Source organism: Sylvia atricapilla, chromosome 15, assembly GCF_009819655.1.
Source record: "Sylvia atricapilla isolate bSylAtr1 chromosome 15, bSylAtr1.pri, whole genome shotgun sequence".
NCBI lineage: Eukaryota > Metazoa > Chordata > Aves > Passeriformes > Sylviidae > Sylvia > Sylvia atricapilla.
Genome location: NC_089154.1, coordinates 14,656,378 through 14,681,427, shown reverse-complemented (window position 1 = coordinate 14,681,427; position 25,050 = coordinate 14,656,378). Strand labels below are relative to the sequence as shown.

At 38.9% G+C, this 25,050-nt stretch overlaps 1 protein-coding gene across 1 annotated transcript in view; it reads left to right on the top strand.

The window, feature by feature from the left end:
- The window catches only part of SNX29 (sorting nexin 29), a 92,565-nt gene that overhangs the window by 64,506 nt on the left and 3,009 nt on the right, over positions 1-25,050 (top strand). Inside the window, exon 20 of the mRNA XM_066330292.1 lies at positions 3,240-3,379. Within this exon, the coding sequence (XP_066186389.1) occupies positions 3,240-3,379 (140 nt within the window). The remainder of the gene's footprint in view (positions 1-3,239; positions 3,380-25,050) is intronic.

Here is a 25,050-nt window from a genome sequence, read left to right as displayed (position 1 = left end):
AAACAATTTAAATTGCAAGTGGGAATGGACTTTGCTTGTGATGAAAAACTGCAGCAGAGTATGACATAAAATATGGTACATCAAGATCTGCTGCTTAGTTTTACACCTTAACATCATCTTCTGATATATGTTGAGAGTCTATAACTTCTCCATTATCTGTTACAATTTTTAAGGATTTATAATTTGATACTAGCCTTTTGCTGTGGGCAGAAGAATTGTGGCAAATTATCAGTCAAAAAGAATCTCATGCAATGTTTTGAGAGACAGGAATTTCAGATTAAAAATATTTTCTCAGATGCGTTTTGATGCTTCTGTAATCTAAAGGAGTTATGCTTGTTAACTGAAATTTTGTGGTCTCTTAATCAAACCTGTGTGCTCTTGAACTGTGGGCTGGTAAATTACTTTCACTGTTAGGGCAGAAACAGTAGCAGATTTACTTTTTAGAAAACATGCCTAAAAAACTTCAGTGAAATCTTAAAAGTGTGTCTTTATTTAAATACTGTTACTTTATCTTTCTGTGCACTTGTTTCCCTAAAAATGAAACTATGAAATCTAACCTTTAATCATGTGCAAATGCAAAGGTTCTTTGCAAAGTGTATATGTTTGCAATTTGAACAAAATTACTTTGTCCTCAAATTGCATCGGCATCAAGTGTGCATAAATGTGTATATTGAACCTTAGGGGAAGATCTTGGCTGTTTTCTTGTGAGCACAAATGCAAATGTGGGTTTGTATCGACTCATACAATCACCAAAGACCTACTAAAAGCAGGGGGTGGGTGTCACTGACACAAACCCAAAAAAAAAAAAAATCCCTTTAGCTTTTGCTTGTAAATAAAAGTAGGTGTTTGTTTACGAGTTGGAATGGAAATTACTACCTAGATTTCTGCTGGGGATAATTGAGCCCAATGAAAAGAAGGTTAGAGGTACCTTTTTTATAATTTCAGACTGAAAAAATCAGCCCGGCTTTGAGCCAGTTGTGTTTTTCTGTTACCAATTGTTCTGTTTACTATATTGTGACAAAAACTCTTTATGGCTGCAACAGCTTGGCAGTAAGAGCTGTGTAAGAGCTCAAACCACTGCTCTGAGCAGCCAACCTGCTGCTGCAAAATGCACATTTCGTGATAAAGTGCAGGGCTGGAGCTGGAGCATTTTGACCATTTACATTGCTTCTGCTGAGGACCACGAGCCTTGGTACCTGGGACAGAATTTCGTGGTAGATTGCTTGGTGTGTGTTTTACAGATCCAATTCATGTCAGAGGAAAAGAACATTTTTAACTGTTTCCAGGCTGGGTTTCAGGAAAAAAAATAGTACTATAGATGTCATAATGACATAGATGTCCATTGTTTATGAGCATTGAAAAACCACGTTTATTTATTGTTATCATTCCATTTTTGGGGTAATATTATGTGTCACGAATTAAAATGTTTCCTTTAATGTTCCCAATATTGTATAAGCTTCAGCTGCACACATTTGTCCTCCTGCAGCAGAGCAAGGAGCAGTCTCTGCTCTCTGCTGGGGGAATGGGGCAGGTGACCCAGAGAGGGTTTGGGGGAGAATTCCACCACCAAAGCTCTGTTGGCTTCATAAAGGAGGAGTTTCAAATCACTTGAAACACAGCTGGTGTGTGTATGTTGTAAGTTTTCTCTTAGATCTTGATTGAATTAATTTATTTGATGAACGAATACATTAATTTTGCATTACACTACTGCATTGAAGGCAGGGTGTTAATGTAGAAGTGGAATTGTTGAAACAGGACTGGACAACTGTTTAAGTTTGTATGTAGAAAACAAAACTAAAATGAATCTGTATATATTTTGGATTTTCATTAATTTAATTAAGCAACATAATTTAAGCAACTGCTTAGATTTTTGAAGTCTGGAAGTGTACATGTCTTCAGCAATTTCTTACATCTTACTCTGTTATGTCCCTACAATTATGTCTGATTTGTTATTCCTGAAATATTCCTGTTCCTGGGAACTTCTACCGAGAGAGAAGAACAGAACAAAATGTCAGTGGAGGTTCTAGGAATGCTACAGCAGATTCCTCCTGAGCTCAAAGGAGCAGCCCTGCTTTGGTGGTGTTATTCTGTTCTATCTAGGGAAGCAATCACCTTCCCATTTCATCCCATGGGCTGAACCTTTCCCATACAATGAATTTATTCAGTGTTGTCCAATGTATTTCTGGTGTTTTGTTGGCGGGTTGGGTTTTTTCCCCCCTTCCAAGAAAGAAGCATTAATTTGATTGCCTTTTCTCCCAGACATAAATAATCCAGGTTGGATAGACACTTCCTTTATATAATGGTGGTTTTTGAGAGCTGTAGCTGTTAATAATAGGCTTGGCTTTGTGCCTAAAGACCAGACTGTGACATTTAAAGCAGGTGAGCAGTGCCAGCACTCCCAAGACACAGCCCTTTGGCTGGAGCATGGAGCAGCCAGCTCCTGATGGCACTGTAAACCTCTTAGAGCTCCCTGTTCCTGGGAAAGGTGTCACCTTTACATTATCATGCACTGCAATTGTCATCCCTCACTGGGAAAAGCTTTAAAACACATGGAAGTTATGGGATGCATCTTGCTGGTTGTGATCAACTTTTAAGTCCATCAGCAGAATGTGGAGTTTATAGGACTATTTTATTTATTTGGGGCAACATAGTATAAAATCCTGCATCTAAAATGCTGCAGAAACTTCAGTAAAACATTTTAATGATAATTGTCCTATAATACTTTTTAAAAATCTACTATATGAAGATACCACCACAAAATACTAATTTGATAACATAAAAATGCTGGAGTTTGTGTACCCAAGATCTGAAAGGTGTGAATAGGAGAGACACTGTGGGAGTAAGTCAGCAGCTATTTCCTCCTGCAAAGACTGGTAATTCTGGAGCTCAAAAAAACGGCATAAATTGTTATGCCACAGTCTCTGTGCTGCTGTTCTGCACTGCCTCTCTAAAGATTGCAGTGGTTTATGGTCCAGAGAAGACAGATTCTGCCAGGGAGAGGATCTGACATCCTGTCACTGGATGTTTTTCTGAAACAGCTTTTATGAGGATTCATGATTTTCCTTTATCTCTAAGGACAGAGTCAAGGGGTTTTGCATATTGCCAACATATTTATATAGCCCTAAAACCAGATATTATCAAAAGATCTATTTTTATCCTTACTAGGACTGTTTAGTGACATTATGAAGTTGAGAAACATGTTCTTTGTGCCATTTATTTTTTTCCCTCACTATTTTTAGGATGCAAAGTTTGTAGAAGAGCGACGCAAGCAGCTACAAAATTACCTAAGGAATGTAATGAACAAAATTATTCAAACGGTGCCAGAATTCACAGCCAATCCCAAAAAAGAGACACTTATTCAGCTGATGCCCTTCTTTCTGTAAGTATCTGTCAAGTACTCAAGAAAATATTAAGGTTTTTTTATCACAAATTAATTTAAAAGATAATGCCAGCATCTCCAAAACCTTTAAAACTGTGCTTTTTTTTTTAAAAACTAGAAGGTTCCCGTTCAGATTGCAGGTGCTTTTTGTTTATATTTAAAGGAATATATGATATACAGTGTATTTTTTGTTTATATGGTGACCTTGAATGAAAATCACAGTGTAAAGCTTTCAGGAATATCTAAGTGACTTTAAAAATCTGCATCCACACCTCTTCAAACATTAGGTATTTTCAGTTTCTTCTCTTTTGCCTTTAGTTTTGTTCTTGTTTTGCTTGTGTGGGGTTTGTATTATTTTTAAATCTTTGTTTTGGGGATGAGGGTAGAGCACTATTGGGGTCCTTTACTAACCAAACTAAAAAGTCAAGCTGTTGAACTCTTTTTAGCTGAATTTTGCAGTCTGCTGATGCATGTTTTGATTTCATTAATGTTAAAATTCATGTCCAGAAATAACTTAACAATTGTTGGTTAAGCATCTCAAACCCTTTGATATGCCATCACACAAGGGATATAATCTGGGAAAACTGTCCCTTTTCTCTTCAAACTTCTTTCTTTATGTATTTGTAAACGATATTTAAAACTATTTAGGAAATAATCCTAATGGAAATTTGTTTCTGAAAATAGTGTTCTTTCACTAGTAATTTTTCAGTACCACACCTGTACTTCTGTAAGTTATCTATGGATTGAACACTCATTTACTCTAAGTCCTGTGGAATTTGCTGTCCATGAGCCTCTGCAGAGGGATTGTGCATCCATGCCTCTGAATCCATGGTGGATTCATTTCCAGCTTCAAGACCAATTTCAAATGATTATGTTTCATCACAGCACACGTATTTAGTTGTGTTCTTGCCTGGTCTTTTGCAGAGTCAGATTTTCAAGTTGAAATTGCATTTCAAGAAAGCTCTATTTATTTAGAAACTGTAATAGATGAGTAGAAGAAGGTGCATTTTGTGGCATTCATGAGTTTCCAGTTTTTCTGTGGATTTGGAATCAATTCAATGAGACATCTTGCTGATGGTGGTGTAAATGGTGAAGTGATGTTTGTGGGGAAAACTTCTGAAGAGACTTGCCTTTTGCTCCCTAAGAACTTATTGTCTAATTTGACTAAGGGCTGTAAAGATGTAAAGGAGTTAAAGTTCCAGTTGAGGGGCCCATCTGTAGCTTTTTGTTGAGTCATTTGAAAGAAGTTATCCTTTATGTTGTACTTGGTTTTGAGTTTTAAAGAAGAGGGGGCAAATGCAAAATACATTTGCAATTGTAAAGTGTAATTGTAAATGGAATTATACTCCTTTTCCTTTGGTTTTTTTTTTTTTTTTTTTTTTTTTTTTTTTTTTTTTTTTTTTGTTTTTTTTTTTTTTGTTTTAATCTTAATACACTATTGTTACAGAAGTGATTTATTACACTATTTTTTGGTTCTGAGAAAAAGCATTTCAAGAATAGTGTATTATATTTAGTATAGTATATTTATAATCTGCTGGCCACTTAGGTCTAAAACAGGGAGGGAAAAAGGGGCCCTCTTATTCCTCAGCCCTAAACAATTGCTGTCTGATACTTAGTCTTCTCTCTTTTCCAAGTGTGTAAGTAGAATTCAGATCTCATGTTTTTCCTGTTTATTAAAAGAAGTATCAGGTGTGGGGACCTGCACAGGACAAGATTAAAATCACAATCCCTGTAATGGCTTCTAGCACTGCTGCAAAAGTCTGAGTGAACACCATTGCCCTGCTGCAAAACCCTCCAACTCTATTTCTTCTAATAAATGTAATGTAGGGAGAGATTCAATTAATTTCACAGAAAGAGCAAAGTTTTATTGAGAAGCAGCACGTTTAAGTTCCAATATTCTGGGGGTACAAATGTAGTTAGTGAAGCATTGTGATGCAAAATAATGCAGTTATCTCTAAAGGAGAGAGATTTGCTGAAGGGAATTGGCCAACACCATTTATCACCCTAAACACTTGTGATGCACTGCACTGGTGTAGGTGTGCCACAGGTGGCAAAAAGCCTGTGTATTTTTAGAGGTTTTTTGGTTTTCTTCTTTTAAATTTGGCAATTTTATATTTCTTAACACATTGCATGACACAACGGGCTGGAATGTTCTGTGATATCCGGACGTTATGGCAGAGATTCTGTTCTTCATGTATCTGTGAATTATTTCTTGAGGACTTTTTTGTTATGTAACAAATGTATCAGCATTCTCTCTTGGCTAGAGGAGATAGTTCTCCCTGGGAATACTAGTGGGATTCTGGAAAAATTCAGCTGTTGAGCAAAACAACTATATTCCTCATCTACAGCAGCAGACAAAATAGCTTTTTAATGCATTTTACTACTGAGCTATCAGACTCCTCTGCAGCTACAGCAGCAGCATTAAATTAATGAAAAGAACTTTTCTAGAATGTGCTTCTTCTCTCAGTGTCTGAAAGTGCCATCATTTCTAGGCTATCATTTGAACTCTTTGTGGCTGTTATTATATGAGACTCATGACCTGGCACTGCTGGGGATTTAAAAAGCATCTGAAAGAAAATGCATTTCACTTCCACTTCAGATTGCCAACTTCTCCAGTATTATCCTGCCATAATGGATTTTGAGCCTCATCGACAGGGAGACCTTATATACCTTGAGTTCTGTGAATTGTTGATTACATTAATCAGTTGTAACCTTTGTATTGTACCTGCAGTTCTTCTATTCTGTTAGGTTTTATAGTATTGAACTATAAAACACTGTGAGTACACACAAAAATTCTGATATATTTAATATTTCCTCTGTAGCACAAACATATGTACAGTGAGTTGCATCTTGATCAATGAAGCAGTAATTACAAAATAGACAGTAGTGATACCTCAGTCTGGGGAAAAAAATAGTCTTGATATGCATGAACAATCTCCAGAGCATCAGATGTGTCTGTAAGGAAGCAATGAAATACAAAATAAAATATTATCTGGTCTTAAGGAGTTCCTTCTCCTTCTCACTGCAAAATTACGTGACCAGGCCTCAGGGCACAACTGAAAAATCCATAAAGGTTATGTCTGATTGGGCATCCTATAGATAGAAATTACAGGGTCAGTTTTAATTGATCACTTTTAAGACCTGATTGTGGTCCTAGAATGTGATTATGATGAACAGAACATAAGGTTAATATCTCTAAGACTGAATCCACTGTTAATTTAATGCCAGAATGAGTATTGCCTAAAACTTTTATTGTGAGTTTGTTCCTTTGGGAATTCCTCCCTTTCAAGTGCAGTGGTTCCATACAATCAAGCCCAGATCTGACAGGGAAAAACATTTAAATTGATCAGTATGAAATAGCCTGGCACTTTTACTGAGGAAGGAATTGCTTTTATTTTGAAACTCAGCTAACAGCTTGCAGTACAATAATGTGAATGAGTTTGCTGCTCTTCCCATTATGGAGTCAAATGTTCCTGGTGACTGCTGGAAGTGTCTCTTGTTCTGAATTCTTGTGTCATGGACTGTCACTGATGTATTTTTTCTTTCCTCAGTCTCTACCCCTTGTAATCTCAGTTTGTATCTTTTTCAGTTTTGAGGCTGCATTAGCTCAGTAACAAGATTGGTCAGAGAGTTTCCTTTATAGTCCACTTTCATGTCTTAATGTAAAAAACAGATTCTGGCTCAGCTAATTAGTCTACTTGCATGCTGAATAAAAAATTCTTTGCAGGAATAAAATTGATATCACAAAATAAATTTTCCAGTCCCTGTGGAGCAGAACTTAAATCAAGAATGGGCACTGCTGAATTAGATTGCTCCATCTGCTACTTGGTGAATTCCTTTCTGCTAATACCTACTAAAATGGACATTTTTTTGCATTTACAATTGGTTCATTATGGATAAACAAAGCTGGTTATAACAAGTACAGTTGTGTTTTAATCACATTTTTATCAGTATGAAAAGTTGTCACACACACTTAGCTCTTCTTAAATATATATAAAACCAGGAGGGATCTTTGGCAACAAAAATCACAATTCTTTGGACCATATAATTGAGTCTTTCAATACAAATTATCGTATAGATTGTATGATTTAAAGTATTTAAAGTAGTAAGAAGCTAAAAGGTGTAAAAAGTTGGGAGAAGGAATTCTAAAATGCTGTGATGGTCCAGTTTTCTGTCTCTGTGCTTTCTGTATCAATTGTCTTAATTTTTTTAAAGAGGTTTTTCTTTCCATTGTTCCCATAATGGGCACCAAGTGAAACGCAGGAAAAGTAATAACTCCCTTTTTCCCCACTGTGAGGGAGGTGGAAGCCTCCAGCAGTTTGCCCAGAGGTTTGGACTGGGCAGGACAAAACCCTGGGCACCTCGTGGGCATTGGCTCAGTGATGATCTCCACTGGTGCCTCCCAACCTCAGATCATCTGTGAGCATCACCTCTGGAATGTGACCCCAGCTCCAGTTGTGTTTGCCAGCCACCCTGCACAAATTACAGCTGCTCCCACAAGGGTTGTTACCTGTGAGCAGAACAAAGTCTGAACGGGAGAAGTTCCTACAACTGCCTGAATTTTTATTAAATATATCATTATTTTATTCATTAAATTGCCTTCCTACCAAGCTACTCCGCTTGGGAGCAATGCAAAGCCTTTCAGCAGGAGAAGTGCCACTTTGCTGGTTCTTTTGCATTGGCAGTGCAAATGTTTGGATAAAAATATGTGTAAGAATGGTATAAGCACAATTTGGTGAATATTTTCACAGATTGCTGTGCTAAGGACTTTTTTATCTCATATTGTAGGCCACAGGTACCTGTCCATGGTTTTTAAGTCACAATTTTATGTTCTGCTGAGCTGCCAAGCTGGACATTAATTCCCTTTTGGGAGCAAATAGATGCTTTAACAAAAGCAAGGAACCAGCTCAGTAAGTGATCAGGAGGTTCTGTTGTCTGCAGGAGATGTTTGAACACCAAAGGAGGCATCAGTTCTTCGTGATGGTTAGAGGAGTGTAATTTTAAAAAACTATGTTGTCTCCATTTCCCCCGGGTGACATCACTGGCAGCATATTTGATAGCAGAAATTGTCTTCTTGGGTGTTTTGTGTCAGTTGTCTTTGAGTCACCAAGTTCAATTGTAGTAAAAAATAATCACTGTTTCTGTCTCTTTCTCCTTTTGTAAAATGTTTCCACCCTCTTAGAAGGTAAAGAATGTGATAGAGGAAGACTGATAGGCAAATTTCAGTGCCAACCAATCAGCAACTCAAAAAAAGAAAAACTCAAATCTGAGGGAATGCTCCTCTCAGATTTATTTACCACTGAACAGTGTTTAAAGCCAAGTATCTGCCTTTGGTCTTGCAGACAACCAAGTTAAAATCTTGTGGAAGAATAGATGTTTGTTCTGAAAGAATCAAATGATTTTGGTTTGGATTTGGCAGTTTTCTCATCTCTCTTTTAGTTGCACCTGTCAGTGTGTCATTGAGAGCAGTTAAATGTGTCTATTAGAGGTATGAGAGGTAAAAAGAACATGAACTTCTCTACAATACCATTGCAAGTATTAAAATGTTGCTGCCAAGTAAAAATGAAATAAATCTTTCAGGGAAGTTACTGTGAGGCACCTCTGAAGGTTTTATTTCTAGGTTCATTTTAAAGAAATTGCCAACTGACCCTCTCATAGTGAGTTTTGAGATACTTTAGAGGGATAAAAACATTTGCTCAGACTCCAAGAGTTAACTCAAAGTTAACTACAGATGAGTGCAACAATTATATTTAATTCAATAACTTAATCCCCACCAGGGTCAGGTCATGTACAGTAGATATGGCAGAGTTTTAGTGTAAAGAAAGAACCTAAACCTCCTCACAGAAACATCATTATTATGTAAAAGAAGAGTTTTGAATACACAGACATGAATATATTTGCATATGAGGATAGAGGTGTGTCTGTTCCTGCATCTTCAGCTAGACAATAAGATGAAAAGCAAATAAGCAATCCCTGAAACGCTGTGAAACAGTAATTGAAGCAAAGTAAGGAAGGTTTGGATTGAATTGATCTCTCAAAAGCTGAGTTGGTGACAGCATGACACTTCTTAAAGCCATCAGGGTGGCTGTCTGTGCCTTTGACTGGAATGGATGGCAGCTCTCAGCTGACTGCTGCAGTGTGGTGGCCAGGGTGGTGCTGGGGTGGGGACAGCTGTGTCACCAGGTGTCACTGCCTGCCCTCTGTGCCTCCTGCCACAGCCCAGGATCCTGTGTCACAGCAACAACCTCCCGGGGAGAACACAGTGTCAGCACTCTGGAGTGAAATCTGCACGAACAAACTGGAAATAGCATTTGCTTAAATACGGGACTTTCAATCAGTAAAGCGCCTTCTAATGCCTGAAACATGCTAATGAAACTAATTTATGGCTGTGTTAATTGATTGATCTAATGTAGAGACATTACACAATATTTATCTTTCAGTTGAACTGTGTTGCCAAGCACTGATGATTGTTGAGGGAAAAATATCTTAGATATCTGTAAGTTGGATTATCATGTTCAGATAATGCAGGAAGTTTCAGTGCAGAATTCTTTTTTTGGAAATTTTGTTGATGGTAGAATTGAAATGCTTGAATTTGAGTGGATTGTTTTGAACAAACATAGAGTTGTCTCACTGTTATTCTTGGGTTCTGCATTCCTCACTTTGTAACTGACAGTTTTGGTTTGAGTCTTTCATAACCTATGATGCTTGACATCAGACTTAAAAAAAGCATCATGCTTGTTTTGATCTGAGTGAAATGTGAAGAAGTAGGGCAAGAATTGTTTGGCCAAAGTGTATGAAAATTCAGACTTCCATCTCTTTCCCTTCTGCCAGAATTGCCTGTTACATTGTGTTTTGTGGTTTTGCACATACAGACATTGGAGATGTGTATTACATGGCATTCTTCAAATGTCTTACATTTTTCCTTTCCCTGCTCTGGGAAATCGAGAGGGTTTATGAATGTTAGAGGGAAAAGAGGAAAGAAAAAAATACATCAGGAAGAACAGAAACAGTGATAAAGTGGGCAAGAAAATGCAGGAAGAAAGAGCCATGAGACGCTTGATGTAAAGGCAAGAAGGGTTCACTAGAGTAAGGACCTGTGGATAAACACTGGCACTTCAGGCTTACTGGAAGCCTTTGGCTTTATACAGCTGGGTTTATCCAAACATATGAAGATCATATGATTGTAGGTTTTCATTTTACAATGGATCTCTCTGGCCTTTGCCAGGCAATTTGTGAAATAATTAAAGCTTTGTGTCGGACAGGAAAAACTGACACACATTGCCATTCATTTTTCTGGTCTATCAGGGAGCATTTATTGCAAATCTGCTGCTCCTTTGCACAGGATAAAAAGCTGTCCTGCATCCTCTGATTTGTTCAGACCAAAGCTTTGCAAAATTATTTCTTACCAGTTGTTTCTCTTTTTAAATGGTCAGAACAGATTCTAAAAATCTCTGACCTGACCTAGGCAAGGGTGCTTATTATAATAGCAATCACAGTCTTCAGACATTTGCTGTGGATGGAAATCCATTCCAAATACCCATAAGCACTTAGGAGATTTGCTGACTGCAGCTTGGTTCTGCTGTCAGTAGTTTTACAGAAGTTAGCAGTCAAGTCACTGCTCACTGGGGTTTCAATGACATCTTTTGATCAGGGAGAATATTTTGCTTAGGCCCTAATGATTTACATGTGGTGTGTAGAACCAACAAGAGATGCCTTTTGTATAAAAAACATCCCAATCCTTTACATGTCAGATAAAAATTAAAGTCAAAATTAGCAGTCAGAATATATGTTTTGATGTATTTGCAACTATTTTTGTAGTTGCTGATTTTCTTCTCGATTGTTAAAGTAAAAAGGACTAGAAAATCTGTTTGGTTTTCTTAGCTCTTTATTTCTCTCAGCTGCATTTCTATAGGTTGTTTCTTTTCCAGCAGTTGGTCTGATTAAATTTGGCAGCAGTGCCCAATGCAAATAAGTTTAATTCAGGTGAAAAAATCTGTTTGTGTCTTTTGACTACAGTTTTTTTCCCCTTTTTTCTCCCAATTCTTTGTTCTCACTTGCATTTTCTCAGTCTTGCAGTTTGAAGGCACCACTGAGTCAGAGGTGTTTGAGTCTTCAGAAAGACAGTTGGAAGGACTTTGTCCTGCAGGGATGGGTAATAGTGAAAGTATTACAGAAACACCTCCCTGGAAGCTCACCCTAATGAAACACCTCGCTGTGGCAGAGTTCCAGGACAGAGACACCTCAGAGAAAAGGTGTTTGTCATTTTTGTCATTTGGTGTGATGCTCAGTAAAGCTGGGGTGCCCTTCAGCAACTCCATAATGCTGAAGGGGTATTGTATTATATTGTATTTATTGCCCCACTATTGAGCCTGACCATTAAAAAAAATTAAAAAGAATCAAATTCACTTTGAAATAGTGTGACTTACACCAATTACCAGCTCAGTAAAGACAGTGAGACTTGCTTGGCTGAGTTAATTGCTCTGAATTGTTCAACAGGCCTCACAAATAGGTGTTTATGAGCATATTTCCATCAGTTAGATTTTTATCATGCTTTTTTTATATTCAGAGTGACCTTTACAATGCTTATGAGAAGAATAATTTAGTGCATACTGTACAAGGATTGAACACTCTCCAGTCACCACTGGAAACATTTGAGATCTTTACAGTCACCTTGGAATAAACTCTTGTTTAATGCTGCCTGAGAAAATAAGAATTATTTTTTAAAATGACTGAAACAAATGACAGAGAGCCTTTGCTGTGATATTTCTTTTGCCTGTGTAGAAATGTCCAGGAAATGCTCTCCATTGCATCAGTTGAACAAATAGGGCAAAAATAGAAAGCAAATAGATTGACAGCAACAGTTATAAAGCACTTTGTGTGTTGCTAACTGCTGTGTATTGGTTTCCTTTATAATCACACGATTTGTCAAGCCCTGAAACAAATGGAGATTATGTTGAAAACAGCCGTGGTCAATGTAAGAGCAAACTTTAGTGCTGTACAAAAGGAGCCTTTCACTGTGCTGTGCATTTTGTGATGTTCAATTCCTATCTGTCTTTTGCAAGGAACTGGCTGGATCAGGATGTTTTTGAATGGGGTTTTTTGGTGGGGTTTTTTTTGTGTGTGTGTGTGTGGTTTTGTTTGTTCTGTTGTTGTTGTTGTTGGGCCCTATGAATTCTATCACCATTTTCTATCCTTTTTCTCCAAGTCAACAAGAGGCTTTGCAATGGAAGATTCAGAGGGACGAGTTGTGACTCTCAGCAGCACATCCTTCTTCCTTGCTCCTTTCTGCTTGCCAACAAACTCAGCAAGTCCTTAGCAAAAGACAGGCTTTCTAAACTCTGGGGTTTGTGTCTCTAACACACTGAACTTGTGGCAGGGCAAGAAGAGGTTAAGATTTTTCTGATAAAAGAGCCCAGAGCCAGTTAAAGTTTTGTGCCATTACAGCAGTGATCCTGTTTCCTTGGTTACAAGTCACATGCACTCCCCTGTTAAAAAGTGAATTCTTTATCATTCAGGCATTTCTGTACTGAGCAGGTGTTTCTGAAATTGGTAGCAAAAAAATGGGCTCTAGAGGCAGGAAAGAAAGTTTCAGTTTGGACGTGGGGCACACCATCCCTGTCAGCACATTTACTGCACACTCCTGTCTGCCAGGGAGGTGCCAGGGTGGATTTGGTCAGCTAAATCAGAAACCCTTTCTAATTTTAACCACACAGAAAAACCCTCCTTCTGTTTTGTCCATCCCTAACTCATAAACAATGGAGCCAATATTTTTTAAAGCTCCTTATGCCATTTTTGGATGTGGAACAAATTTTTGCATCCAGGCTATGAGAAGTGGAATGCTGGAAATGCTAATATAGTTAAGGACTTCAAAGTCCTGTCCTCATTCTTGATAGCATGAAAGCACTTTAATGTGGAATAAGGTATGGAACAATCAGTTTACTATTTTTTTTTTTACTTTCAGCTCTGTTGACAGCCATCTTGAGACCTTTTCTTTGTAGTGTGGTGTGGCTGTCCCAAGTGAGTAAAAGAATAAAGATGTTCTTTTCAGATGAACCATCTGACAGCTGTACCTGACATTCAGACACAGAATTGCTGCACTTCTCTTGGAAGCAGTGTGGTTTCTACCAACAGTCTCACTTTATTCCCTTCTGATTATCAGTGCTGCTTAATATATTGAATTAATGACATACAGGAACAGAATTTAACCCAAGAAGATGTCATTATCCTAACATGTTGAAGTGCACAGCAAAGTGTGAAGGTGTTAATTTAAATTAATTTAACAGCAGTGCATAAAACCAGAAAAGTCCAGATTGCAACAGTCTGCAGTTGTTCACCAGAGTCATTCTTTTAACTGGAGTGGCTTTTTCAGTAAGAACTTCCAAGGGAATTTTCAGCCTGGAGGAGTGTACTGAAAATACTGGAATTTTTCACAAAATGTATTTGGGAAGGTAGAGCAGTAGAATAAAGATTTGTCAGATACTCAGCAGGATTTGCTCACTGTCCTTGGGCAGCCCAGTGTTACTCTGTGATTGAGGTCTGGGTGGCTGAGAACCAGAGTGAGTCAACAGGGACTTGAGGCTGTATTGTAATAAATGTGAAACGAGGGCAGACTGAAACATGAAGAGGTGAGTTGATTTGGAAGAGAAAACTTGATGTTGTTAATGCAGGAGGGAATTGGTTCACATGGGGAGCTGCAGGAATGATGATTTGTGCACAACTGGCCAATGTAGAGTCAACTTAGGAGTTTGTTGAGAGAAGAATGGGGCAGGAACAGGAGCAAACAAAAGCTGGGTTTTGGTGGGTAGCAGTGCTGTGGCTGTCAGTGTGAATTATTGTAGAAAGAAAACTGGAGAAGGTAGGGAATGCAAGAATAAATGAGCAGAATAAGAGTAGAGGAGTGCTGTAAAATGGAATAGGAGCAAGGGACTGAATGAGAGTTTGGATGGATTGAAGAGAAGGTAGGTTAAAATGAGGTGAAAAAGGGAAAATGGTGGAAAAGAATGTAAAAAAAAGAGAGCACTTACATAGGATTTATTTTCCTTTACTGCATTTTATGCTCACATAGAAGAAGCCATTTCATTAGAAGGGTATTGGGATTTTCTTCCATTTTTTGAAATGGCCCTGATAGCTGAACTAGCAACCAAAGGTGTTCACTGCAGGCACAGAACTTTTATTTAAACACTACATGGAAGGTAGTTTGTCTTCTGAAAACAAGCCTTGAAACAATAAACGTGGAATTTTAGACTATTCTTACTGTGTATAAAGATTCAGCTCCCTGCAGATGTTGGTGTGAGAAGGTCTGGTGCAGTGAGCATTCAGCATTCAGTGTTTCTCCCTGGACAGAGCAGTGTAAAATCCTGGCCAGAGGAGATCCCTCTGCCTTGGCTGTCTGAGCAGCCAGTGGGCACTCAGTGTCCTCTGTGTGCTGGGACAAACCTGCCCCTCATCCTTTAATCCTCAGCTCTGTGAGCTTCCACTGTCTCCATTTCATACCTGAATATATTCTTCTGAGGTGCTTTCAGCATAATTCAGGATGATTTTTTAAGTCCTGGAAACTTGGAAAATGCACAAGCAAGCATGTTCCATCTTCAACTTCATTGTCTGTATACTTTAAAATCAATGTTTGCTCATGTAAATTCTGAGGTAGTTTCTATGTTGATCCTCTCCATTCAGCAGTACATGTACTCCACCTGGAACTCTACAATCTGGATTTCCTCAGTAGGAACCTGTTTCTTTGTGCAGTTCTGAAACTCCGCTGTCACTGTTCATTTGTTCATTGGTATCAGGATGCTGCTAGCAGATTGATGAAATTATGCAATGTGCCTTTATGGGGCAAATGTAAATTTGTAAATGTAAATGTAAATTTTCTAGTTACTTCTTTCTACCGTCTTTGCAATTGTCTGGTTATTTCTTTTTACTATGCAAACCAGTTTTGGGCATGATTGTCTGAGTAGATTTTTTTTAAAAAAAATTGATTCAATGGTACAAGCAATTTAATGAAAAAGAGTTTTATTTTCTATGTGTTATCCTACTTTTTGTAGTAAATGGGACTTGGACATGTCTGGACAGTTTATTTCCTAGTTGCCCTCTCTGTCTGTAACAATTTGCTCCATTATTCTGCTGGAATTGACTTTTTCAGAGGAGGAGAGCACAGAGGAGTTTGCAGCTCAGTCAGGCAATAGCTGAGAATGTGCTAAAGTGCAGAGTGGAAGCAAGTGCAGATGCCTCTGTGTTCTTGCTGTTTGCTGTATGACAGTGTCTACCTCCAGCATGTGGGAGCTCTCATACTTGGAACTGTGTCTTTTTGTCTCTTTTCAATCAAAGCTCCCAAAATTAATGCAATATTTTAAAATGAGCACAGAATTTTTAATATTTTTAATATATTTTAATATAATTTTAATATATTTTAAATAGAATTTTAATACATTTTAATGTAATTTTGAATATAAAAAGCTCACAAACATATAGAATTATATTGCATCCTAATCTATATTTTCATGTAGGATCCAGGTCATCAAAGAGTACCAGACTGGCAAAAAAAAAAAAAAAAAAAAAAAAAAAAAAAAAAAAAAAAAAAAAATCAAAATGACTGTTTTAATTTGGTGTGAAGATAATTTTCTTCTCAGTATAATTTTTCACACTGCTGAGCAGGTGAGAGTACATTTATTTATTGCCTCTATCAAGGTGCATAATGGGACATGTGGATGGCAGGAGCCATTTACTGCATTGTTGTTCAGGGGCCTCTCTGTGTCACGTGCACACCTCACAGACACCTCTGATGGAGCTGTGAAATGTTCTTGTCACAAAATTTTCCCTTCTTGACCCAATTTCCTGGCCTTACTCAAATCTACATCAGTTCCTTGTAATGAATTTGTAATTTTTAAAGCTAACTTTTTTTTGGCCTACTAAATCCTGCAAAACAGTTTGTAGTATTTATTCTACAGCTGCACTTAAACTAGCTGATCTAAAATTGCTCCTTAAGTTTCTCTTTCTGGAGCTTATTTGAAGAAAACTGCCAGCTTTAGATATTCACAGTCAAATCTCAGCAGATGAAGATTGCATAAGAGCCAGTTCAGGAGCTGTGTTTTGGAGAATTACAGGTAGGGAAAGGGAACCATCTGCAGGTCCCTGACAGAAAACAAGTCCCCGGCAGAAAGTGTTTGGAACGCTGTCGATGTGAACATGTTGTTTTGTAAGAAGCCATCTGGTCAGTCCCAGCAATCTGTGTGCAGATGGATCCAGAGCCCCCAGTGCCTCTGCTGCTGCTGGGGACAAGGAGCTCCCTGTGAGGAGGAGCCTGGATCCCCGGCTGAGCTCTGTGCTGGAAGGAAAATTCCCCACCTTCCACTCTCCATGCAGCTGTAAGCAGGGTGCAGGGAGGTGGGCTGCTGATGGAGCAGATGGGGTGGTGAACTTCCCTTATTGATAACTTCTCCTAGCCCACAGATCTTCCAGTGATGCTTCTTGAAATTAGAATTTGAAATATACAGCTGAAGAGGGAGTTATTTCTTTAAATATATGTTCGCAGAATGAATAGAAACTGATTAATGGAACTGAAAGAAACCAAACAAAATAATACCATATTTATCATTTACCTTCTATTTATAATATACTTAGAAGTTGCACAGCATGCAACTGTGGCACTTAAAGATGTTTTTGAAGCCATACTATTCTCACAAAGAGTGAGCTTATTTCTAGTCCTCATTTTCTCTGATGTGTTGAAAGGAATTTAGTGGCTTCTTACTCACTTGAACCAGTCTGCATGGCAAAATATATTACTTATATATTTTGTGGCCTGGGGGATGTGACCTCTACAAAACCCGGTCTGGAGATTCGTGAGTTTAATTCTCTACTTGATAAAATCTTACACAGAGTGATGAAACTGATAGACACTGTTTAGAACAGATGACTCCTGGCACAAACCTGTTACTGAAATTCAGTGTATGCTCAAGAGAAAGACTTTAATTTGAGGTTTTCAGCTTGAATTCTGTTAACAGGGGAAGTTTGATAGAGATACTTACCAACAACACAGAGCATTGAAAAATCACTTTTCTTCTACAAGTTTCTGGCTTGTAGGAGAACAGAAGAACTCCCAGACCAGCACAGGAGCATTGGATGTACAAAGGCAGCAGCTCCAGCCACAGCAGGATTGAGGTTTGTTCTTTGGGAAGCAGGGTGTGAGTCCCATCACCTACCAGGTCTGTCTCCTTCTCCGGCTCCCAAACACCCACTGCTGTGTCCCCAAAGTGCCTTTCTGACACTGTGAAATGGGACAGGCCGTTTCCAAGGTGCAGAAAAACCAACCAATGGCTCCTGTAAGGCCCTTCCTGCTTCCATTCCTGCTGGGGCCATCCCAGGGGCACTGCTGGTGTTGGCAGCCTGCACTCAGCCAAGGGCCTTTGGGTGGTCTCTGGGACAAATGCTTTTGGCACAGGATGGCATCTGCAAACTGCTCTGGTGAGGTGGATTTCTGTAAGGTGTTGTCGGGGATACTGCAAGCTGAGCTCTCAGATGTGAGTTTGTGGTGTTTGCTCCAGATCCCCTGAATTGTCAATATCTCAGAGCAATTGCCCTTGAGAAATCTATTATGCAGGGGAAAAAAAGGGGAATAATTATCGAAAATACACTGTTTAAATCAGAATGAGTGTGTGCAAATGTATTCCCATATGTAAATTTTACATAATTGCTTGAATGGCAGAATTAGCAGAATGATTTTTAAGAAAATAATTTGCTAATGAAACAACATGACTAGTTTTCCTCTTCATGTAACTGTTATATTTGAAGTACTGCAAGAAAACCTATTCTGTAATGCTTATTTCACTGGGAATAAAACCAAAGATTGAGTTTAATTACTTTTGCACAGTGGAAGAGATTCTGAGGAATGAATAAGACTATGCTGAGGATGGAAAATAAACTTTATTCCTTTCTCTTAGCATATGAAGCAGTAAGGAATACTCATGAAACTGTGGTTTAGAACAATCTGTTTATACATCTTATATTGCAATCTTCCAGTGCTTATTCATACTCCTTTCTGTGCAACACTGACAGTAATGGATAAATGGATGCATCCATTCAAATACATAAAGCAAATAATCTTCATGAGGGAGGTATCTTTGTACGTGTGCATGTACCTGGCTTTAGTCCAGACCATAACAAGCTTGTTTATGCCCAACTGCACAGTTTTTCAAAAGGAGGTGGGTTATTTCTTTTCCTCATTTGAACTTGTATTGAAAAATACTGCAGCAGCCATCAGTTCTTCCTGTGAAAACAGCAGGAATTAGCTACAGGCCGTCACTGAAATCCAAAACATCCTACAGAAGCTTTGTTCCTTGGTTTTGCTTATCTGCCAGCTGTAAACATAATCCATTCAATTCTCTTGTATTATGGATCCTATTTTTGTGCTGTATTTTTAATGTTTGGTACTTGTGTGGTGGGAGCAGAATCCATGAGCAGTTAGCTGAAGTATCCCAGAATAACTTGATGTAATTATAGGTACTTGTCTATTAATAACAAAAATTTCATAGTGTGCAGGCTTTCTTCCCTGCCATACCCCTTCACATCATCCACCAGTGAGTAAAGAGAGTGATTTTGCCTGGGTGGTTTTTACTTTAGATTGCTTCAGAGGTCTCCACATAATCTCTGGAGATACAAATGAGGCCAAGTGTCAGTTCAGAAATGCCAAATGACCTGAACTCTTGAGGTCTGTGCAGAAAGAGCAGTGGCAGGTTCCTCAGGCAGTGCTGGGTGTGTGCAGCAGCAGGGATGGCACAGATACCCATCCTGTGACACGTGCTGAGGTACAGAGGGACCGAGATGATAGACTTTTGAAAGGCGCTGAATCTGCTGATACCTGGAGAGCTGACCCCAAATTCCAGGAGCTCCTGGGCAGCAATGCACTGCACATTGAACTCCCACTGGAGTCAGCAGCAAATTTTGCTGCCTGTTAACCTAATTTGGAGTCATAATGGGAAAAAAAAAAAAAAAAAAAGGATGAGCTGCATTTATCACATTTTCAATTGACAGAGAAAGTAATTAAAATGCGATTAAACAGAAAGGTGATTTTGTTGCTGGTTACTGTGGTTGTCTTTTGCTGGCCAGCCTGATGCCTGTTCAGTTTCTGTCTAATCCACCCCAAACTGGCTCCTGTAGTCCTTTACTAGGCACTGTCATTCTTCCATGAGCTTCCTTTCCCACCTTGGATTAAATTAAACATCAGTCCCTGTCTTCATTACCAAGAACAAAGTCAGCATTTCCCTCGCTATTCTGTTGGTGGTACTCATTTATTTACCTATTTCCCTGTCTTGATTACTTTTGTTTATTTAGAGAGTACAGATCTAATTCTATCTAATTCTAATTCTGCTATGCCAAGTCTCAGCCCTCTCCCTGTGATTATGTTGCCAGGTGCAGATGAACTGTTTTCTTCAGTTCTTCTTATCCACCTCAGTGGGAATTTCTTTTTTTTGTCTTAGGAAAACTAAATAATGGGCTGAAATGAAGAATAATTTAAAAGCTCCCAGGGGTTGAGATTATGGACTATATTTTTGAGGTTTTTAGGTCATGGATCACTATTAGTATCAAGCTTATGGCTGAAATGCAATAACATGCCCTTAGTATTTAAAAAATAAAACCCAGAAAGAGTGATTGCTGTAGAGCAGTGTTCTTCATGTTATTGTTGCCATCATATTTCCCAGAAAGGTATGATTATGATTTCTGGAGCAGTTTTTAAGTTTGTTCATGTTTTTCTATTCATAGCTGTTATTTTTAACATGACATTGCTTCAGATCTGGATCTGTCCCTGAGGATGGTCACATCAGCTCTCTCCTGCCTTTTGTACATGTTCATATCATGTGTAATCTTCATGAGAAATGAAGATGCTTCAGAGAAGCAGCTGATCCCTCTTAACTTGATGGAGCAATTAAAACTGAAGCACTTCCTTGTAGATCAAAACATGTTTTGATCACAACTTTTCTCTGTGGTTCCATTTGCTTCTGTGGTGATTTTAAAAGAAGGAGCTTGTCCTTAAAAGAATGATGGTAATTGTTTGTGCAGGTTTTTATGACGGGCCAAACCCAAACCCAAGGAGCTGTAAGTTGCATTATTCCCTTGGAGACCCCTCAAACTCACTGAAGCTGCCCGTGCCAGTGCTTTGGGGCAGATTTTCCTGCCTGGCTGAGCCAGGAGTCCGGGAGTGTGGAGGGCACAGAGCCCTCAGTGCATTAGGGAGCTCAGGGTCAGGTAAATGATGGGCATGAACACACAGGAAGAAAGCTTTTAAGCTTTCAGATTTTAAGCTTTCAGATTTTTCCTCTCTATGATAGTGGCAAAATTAAGCAAATTGGAGGAGTTGATATTTTTTTTTTTCTTTTTCCCAGTGCTTGGCATGGAACATGATTAATTATTTGCATTTTGTGTTCTGTGTAAACTAGAGGTGGAGGGCTTAGGGGTGTTAATACTTAACTCCTTTTACTGGCTTCATGTGTCTGAGAAGGTATTTGCTGTAAACTTCGTTGTAATGCCCAGTGCCAACTGTATTAATTATGTGCTGTTTAAAAGCTAATTTGGTAATTAAAATTGTCTGCCTTCATCTCAAAATTGTTGTGTGCAAACAGTTTGTGAATATGGAGGAGGAAGTGCCTGGCTGGTCACTGCAATGCACTGCTGCCTCAGCACGTGGAAATTGCTCCTTGCCAAACAAAAGTTTCAGTTTATTCTCATGTCTGTGACACATTGTGAATCCTAATGCACGTCTTCTGTCTTCAGTTACCTCAGTGTTTTCAACAAAAATGCATTCTAGCTGTCTGTGTTCTCCTTCAAGATAATTACTTACTGCAGGAAACCCCAAATCCAAGAATTCACTGAACACCATCCTTCTGAAAGCAAATCCTTTTGTTATTACACAAACAGCCTTGGATCATGTTCTGCTTCTGAGCCACTTGTTCCTGAAATCCCCCTTTGCTGAGTGTGGTGGGTGGTGCTGCTCACACAGAGTCACTCCTGCCGGGAGCAGAGGGAGTGGAGCTGAGTGTTGGTGATTTCCAGGTGGAAATGGAGGGAACAGCCAAACTTCTGCTTTTCAGCTGAGCGCAGAAATACAAGCCCCAAGAATCTAAGTTGTAAATAAAGGTAAATCTGTGTGTAGTGGTTTCTGTCTTCCTGGTCGGCTGGGCAGAGCACAGTATCCATTCTGTTCTTCTGTCTGGGGCATCACAACACGTGGAGAGGAACCATTCCCAAATGCAGAGGTCACTGTGCCAGGGAATGCCAAGGAATGAGAGGATGAAGTAGAATTGCTTAGGTGGAAACTGGTGAAAGGTCACCTTGCAGGGTTCTGAGCATTTCCTGAGTAAAAGGGTGTATAATATGCAGATATTATTCAGTTATAGAACTTTCAGATACAATAATCATCATGTTATTCCAACTTCAAAATGAAGTTCGTGGGGGAAAATGTTATCAGAGTTACATACCGTGTCATGGTTTACAGAAAAATTCTAATAACAATGCAGATGTTGCTGAAGAAAGTCTTCATGCTTTTATGGGAACTGAATTGTAGCATGTGAATGTTCAAGTCAGGGTAATTTGAATTGTAACAAATGGAAACACAATTATGTGTCACTGTTTCACTGCAAGAAGAGATCAAGTACGTCATGAGTGTGGAAGTAGGAGCTGTACATTATCCAAATGGTTGGACAGAGTATTAGAATTAATGCTTTTCATTTCTTGAAATTTCATTGCAGATCTAATCTTGATGTGAAATGATTATTCAGTTTGTAACCTGACAACTTTGCTCTAATGGTGTCCCCAGGATTTTCAGTGTCGAAGTGTAGAGGGATTCTCTTCCTATCTCTTCTGTTAATAACTGACTCTTTAAACATCCAAATCAGACATTTGTATTAATAAATGGAGATCACAGTTTCTTATTAATAATTATATTCAATTTCTACAAACTTGGGAGCAGTGGCACGAAATGTGTCTCCAATTATTTTTATGCTTCAAGTGGAAACGAGGATTTTAGCCAGTTGACTGCAAAGCAGGAGTTAGCACAGGATGTGGAATGACTTGGTGAATTCAGAATCTTAGTTAATAATGCCACTAAACAAGTGTCTTCCCTGCTTTTAATTGGCAGAAGGTGCTGAGATACATCACATTGTGAAGTCAGATTCAGTTCTCAGCTTGTAATAAGGATCTCCTGATATGGTCTGGGCTTTGCTTCACAGGGCCTTTTTGAGGAGCTGCCTCCTGAGCACCACATGAAGGGCTGAGATTATAACCAGATTATTATATAACCAGATTATTATAATGACTAACAAAGAATTAATAACACAAGAAGCTGGTAAAAAGTCACCAGATTTATCTGGCAGTGAATGCCTTTTTTTCATGAGGTGTGTTTAATGTACCTCCAGTAAAACTAGAATGATGAATGTCTCCAGAGAGGCAGTTACGTGTGAGGTAGATCTATAGATAGATACACTCCCAAGGTGTGCTTATCACTTCTGATCTCTGGCTGATACAAAAGGATTTCCAATTGCAGATACGTTATACTATTTTTATCAGAAACTTCTCTCTCTTATTTTATCCTGAAGAATAGGCAATGAGATGGGAAATAAATTTCTTCGTGTAAATGCTCACATCAGCCAAGAGAATACTGCAGTTCCATGTACTGAGTATGTAAAGAAAACCCCACCAAATACAGTTTACATTTGGATACAGGGAGAGCAATAAATCAAAGGTATGAATAAACCAGCAGCTGATGAAAAGGACCGGTTATTTTAAGCTATTTTCTATAGATGCACCTCAGGCAGAACTTGACACCAAGACAAAATCAATGAAACTGAATCGTTTGGCAAACAAATGCTGGGCAGATCAATCAGGAATGCTTAAAAGCTAAACAATGACCCGGTGGGAAGGAGGAATTGATTGCCTCAGCAGTTTGCTTTTTTTCTTCAGAAAGGGCCAAGGTGAGAATGCAGAAAAGAACTTTCCCAGGTGGAAATTCCTGGTAAATGTCCACCTGGAAGTTTTCCAGGTGGGGCCTTTACCATGTGGACATTCCACTGCTGATCAGGGCAGTGTCTGGCAAAGCTCTGCCTGGAAAATCGGCCCGTGCTGAGGCTCCTGTGGCTCAGAGGGAACAGGATGAAAACCAGAATGTTTTATTAAAGCCAAACAGGTGAAGCTGGGACAGGTGTAGGCTCATACAAATGGCAAACTTACCTCAGGGCTGGGAGAGTTACTGCAGCACAGCTACTCCCTGGTCGAGATTTAGGGATTTGAAATTGGTATTTTCATCTGAGTAAAACAATCAACTAGAGGTGGACTTAACTCAATCCCCCCAGCCAACCCAGGGACTGTTTTTACTGGGACAAATGAAAGGATTTGCAAACCTTGTAGATAATGACTTACTCTTCTTTCTCCACCCCAAACACTGGGTGACCTAAAGATTTGTCTTAGTACCATCTTCATGTGCATTTGCCAGAAATAGAATCGTTTTAAGGTCTTCATGCCTCTGCCCAAGAGTTCATGGAATATTTGACAAGTTGAACTGTCAGTACATTTAGAAAGTGTCTTGTTCAGTGCCAGGGACTGTATGGGTATCATTCGACCTCTAGACCAGAACTAAATTACTAAATCTAGTATCAGGAGACAGGAGAGATGGGGGATGAATCTTCTCCCTCTTGATGACCATGTGTTTTGGGGGTGGGTCATTTTGGAAAAAAAGGCAGAGCTGAGGCAGGTGAGGGAGATGGGTGGTTCTCCCATCAGGTTTGGAAAAAGGGAGGATGAAAAGGAGGCAGAAAGACTCTTAAATTTATGACTCTTTTTTAATACTTGAAACTTTTCCCCCATAGAACATCTGTTTCCATGGAAGTTGATCAATTCAATTTCAGCTCAGGTTTTCTTTTCATGCTGGATGCATGGAGCTGTAATTCCTCAGATATACATTGATTTCTGTAAACCTACATTAGATAACGATGTCTCTTAGATTGTCATTATAAAAATTAGCTAAGACATTTAAGATAAATTAATCTCTAATTTAGTTATTAGCTATATCATGTTGTGGAGTAGCATCATTTAAATTAGCAGAATTACTTGCAATTTCTGTCCTTTGCTCACAGACGCTGGTGTTCATGTAATTACCCTAAATGACCTGATTACCTCAGCCCTGCCCGATAGGGCAGAGTGACATTAGTTCATCTCAATTCATTTTAGGGGAACTCCTCCTGCCCCTTTTGCCCTTTTCCCCCGGAGTAGCTCTGCTCCCTTGGGCTGGCACTGATGTCGTTTTGGGGACGTGCCAGCAGGAGGAGCTTGTGCATTAAAATGTGTTTTCTGGAAAGCAATCACCAAATTACAGTAATTGCACTCACTGGTGCTGCGAGGTAAACCACCTTGTACCTGCCAAGGATTCCTGTGTGCCTCAGCAGCCACAGCTCTGTCAGCACTGACTAACCCATTCTAGATCGAGCAAAGCCCAACGGGGTGAACATTTAATTTTATTCCATTGTATGTTTGATATTTAGATTATTGAATGTTTACATGTTCTGAAAAATACGTATCTTAAAACAAAATCCCAGCCCTCTGAAGCTAATGTCACATGCTGTCTTTTACAAGCATTACAGTATCAACACTGCATTGCTCAATTTTATAAATAGGATAAAAATTATGAGTAATAA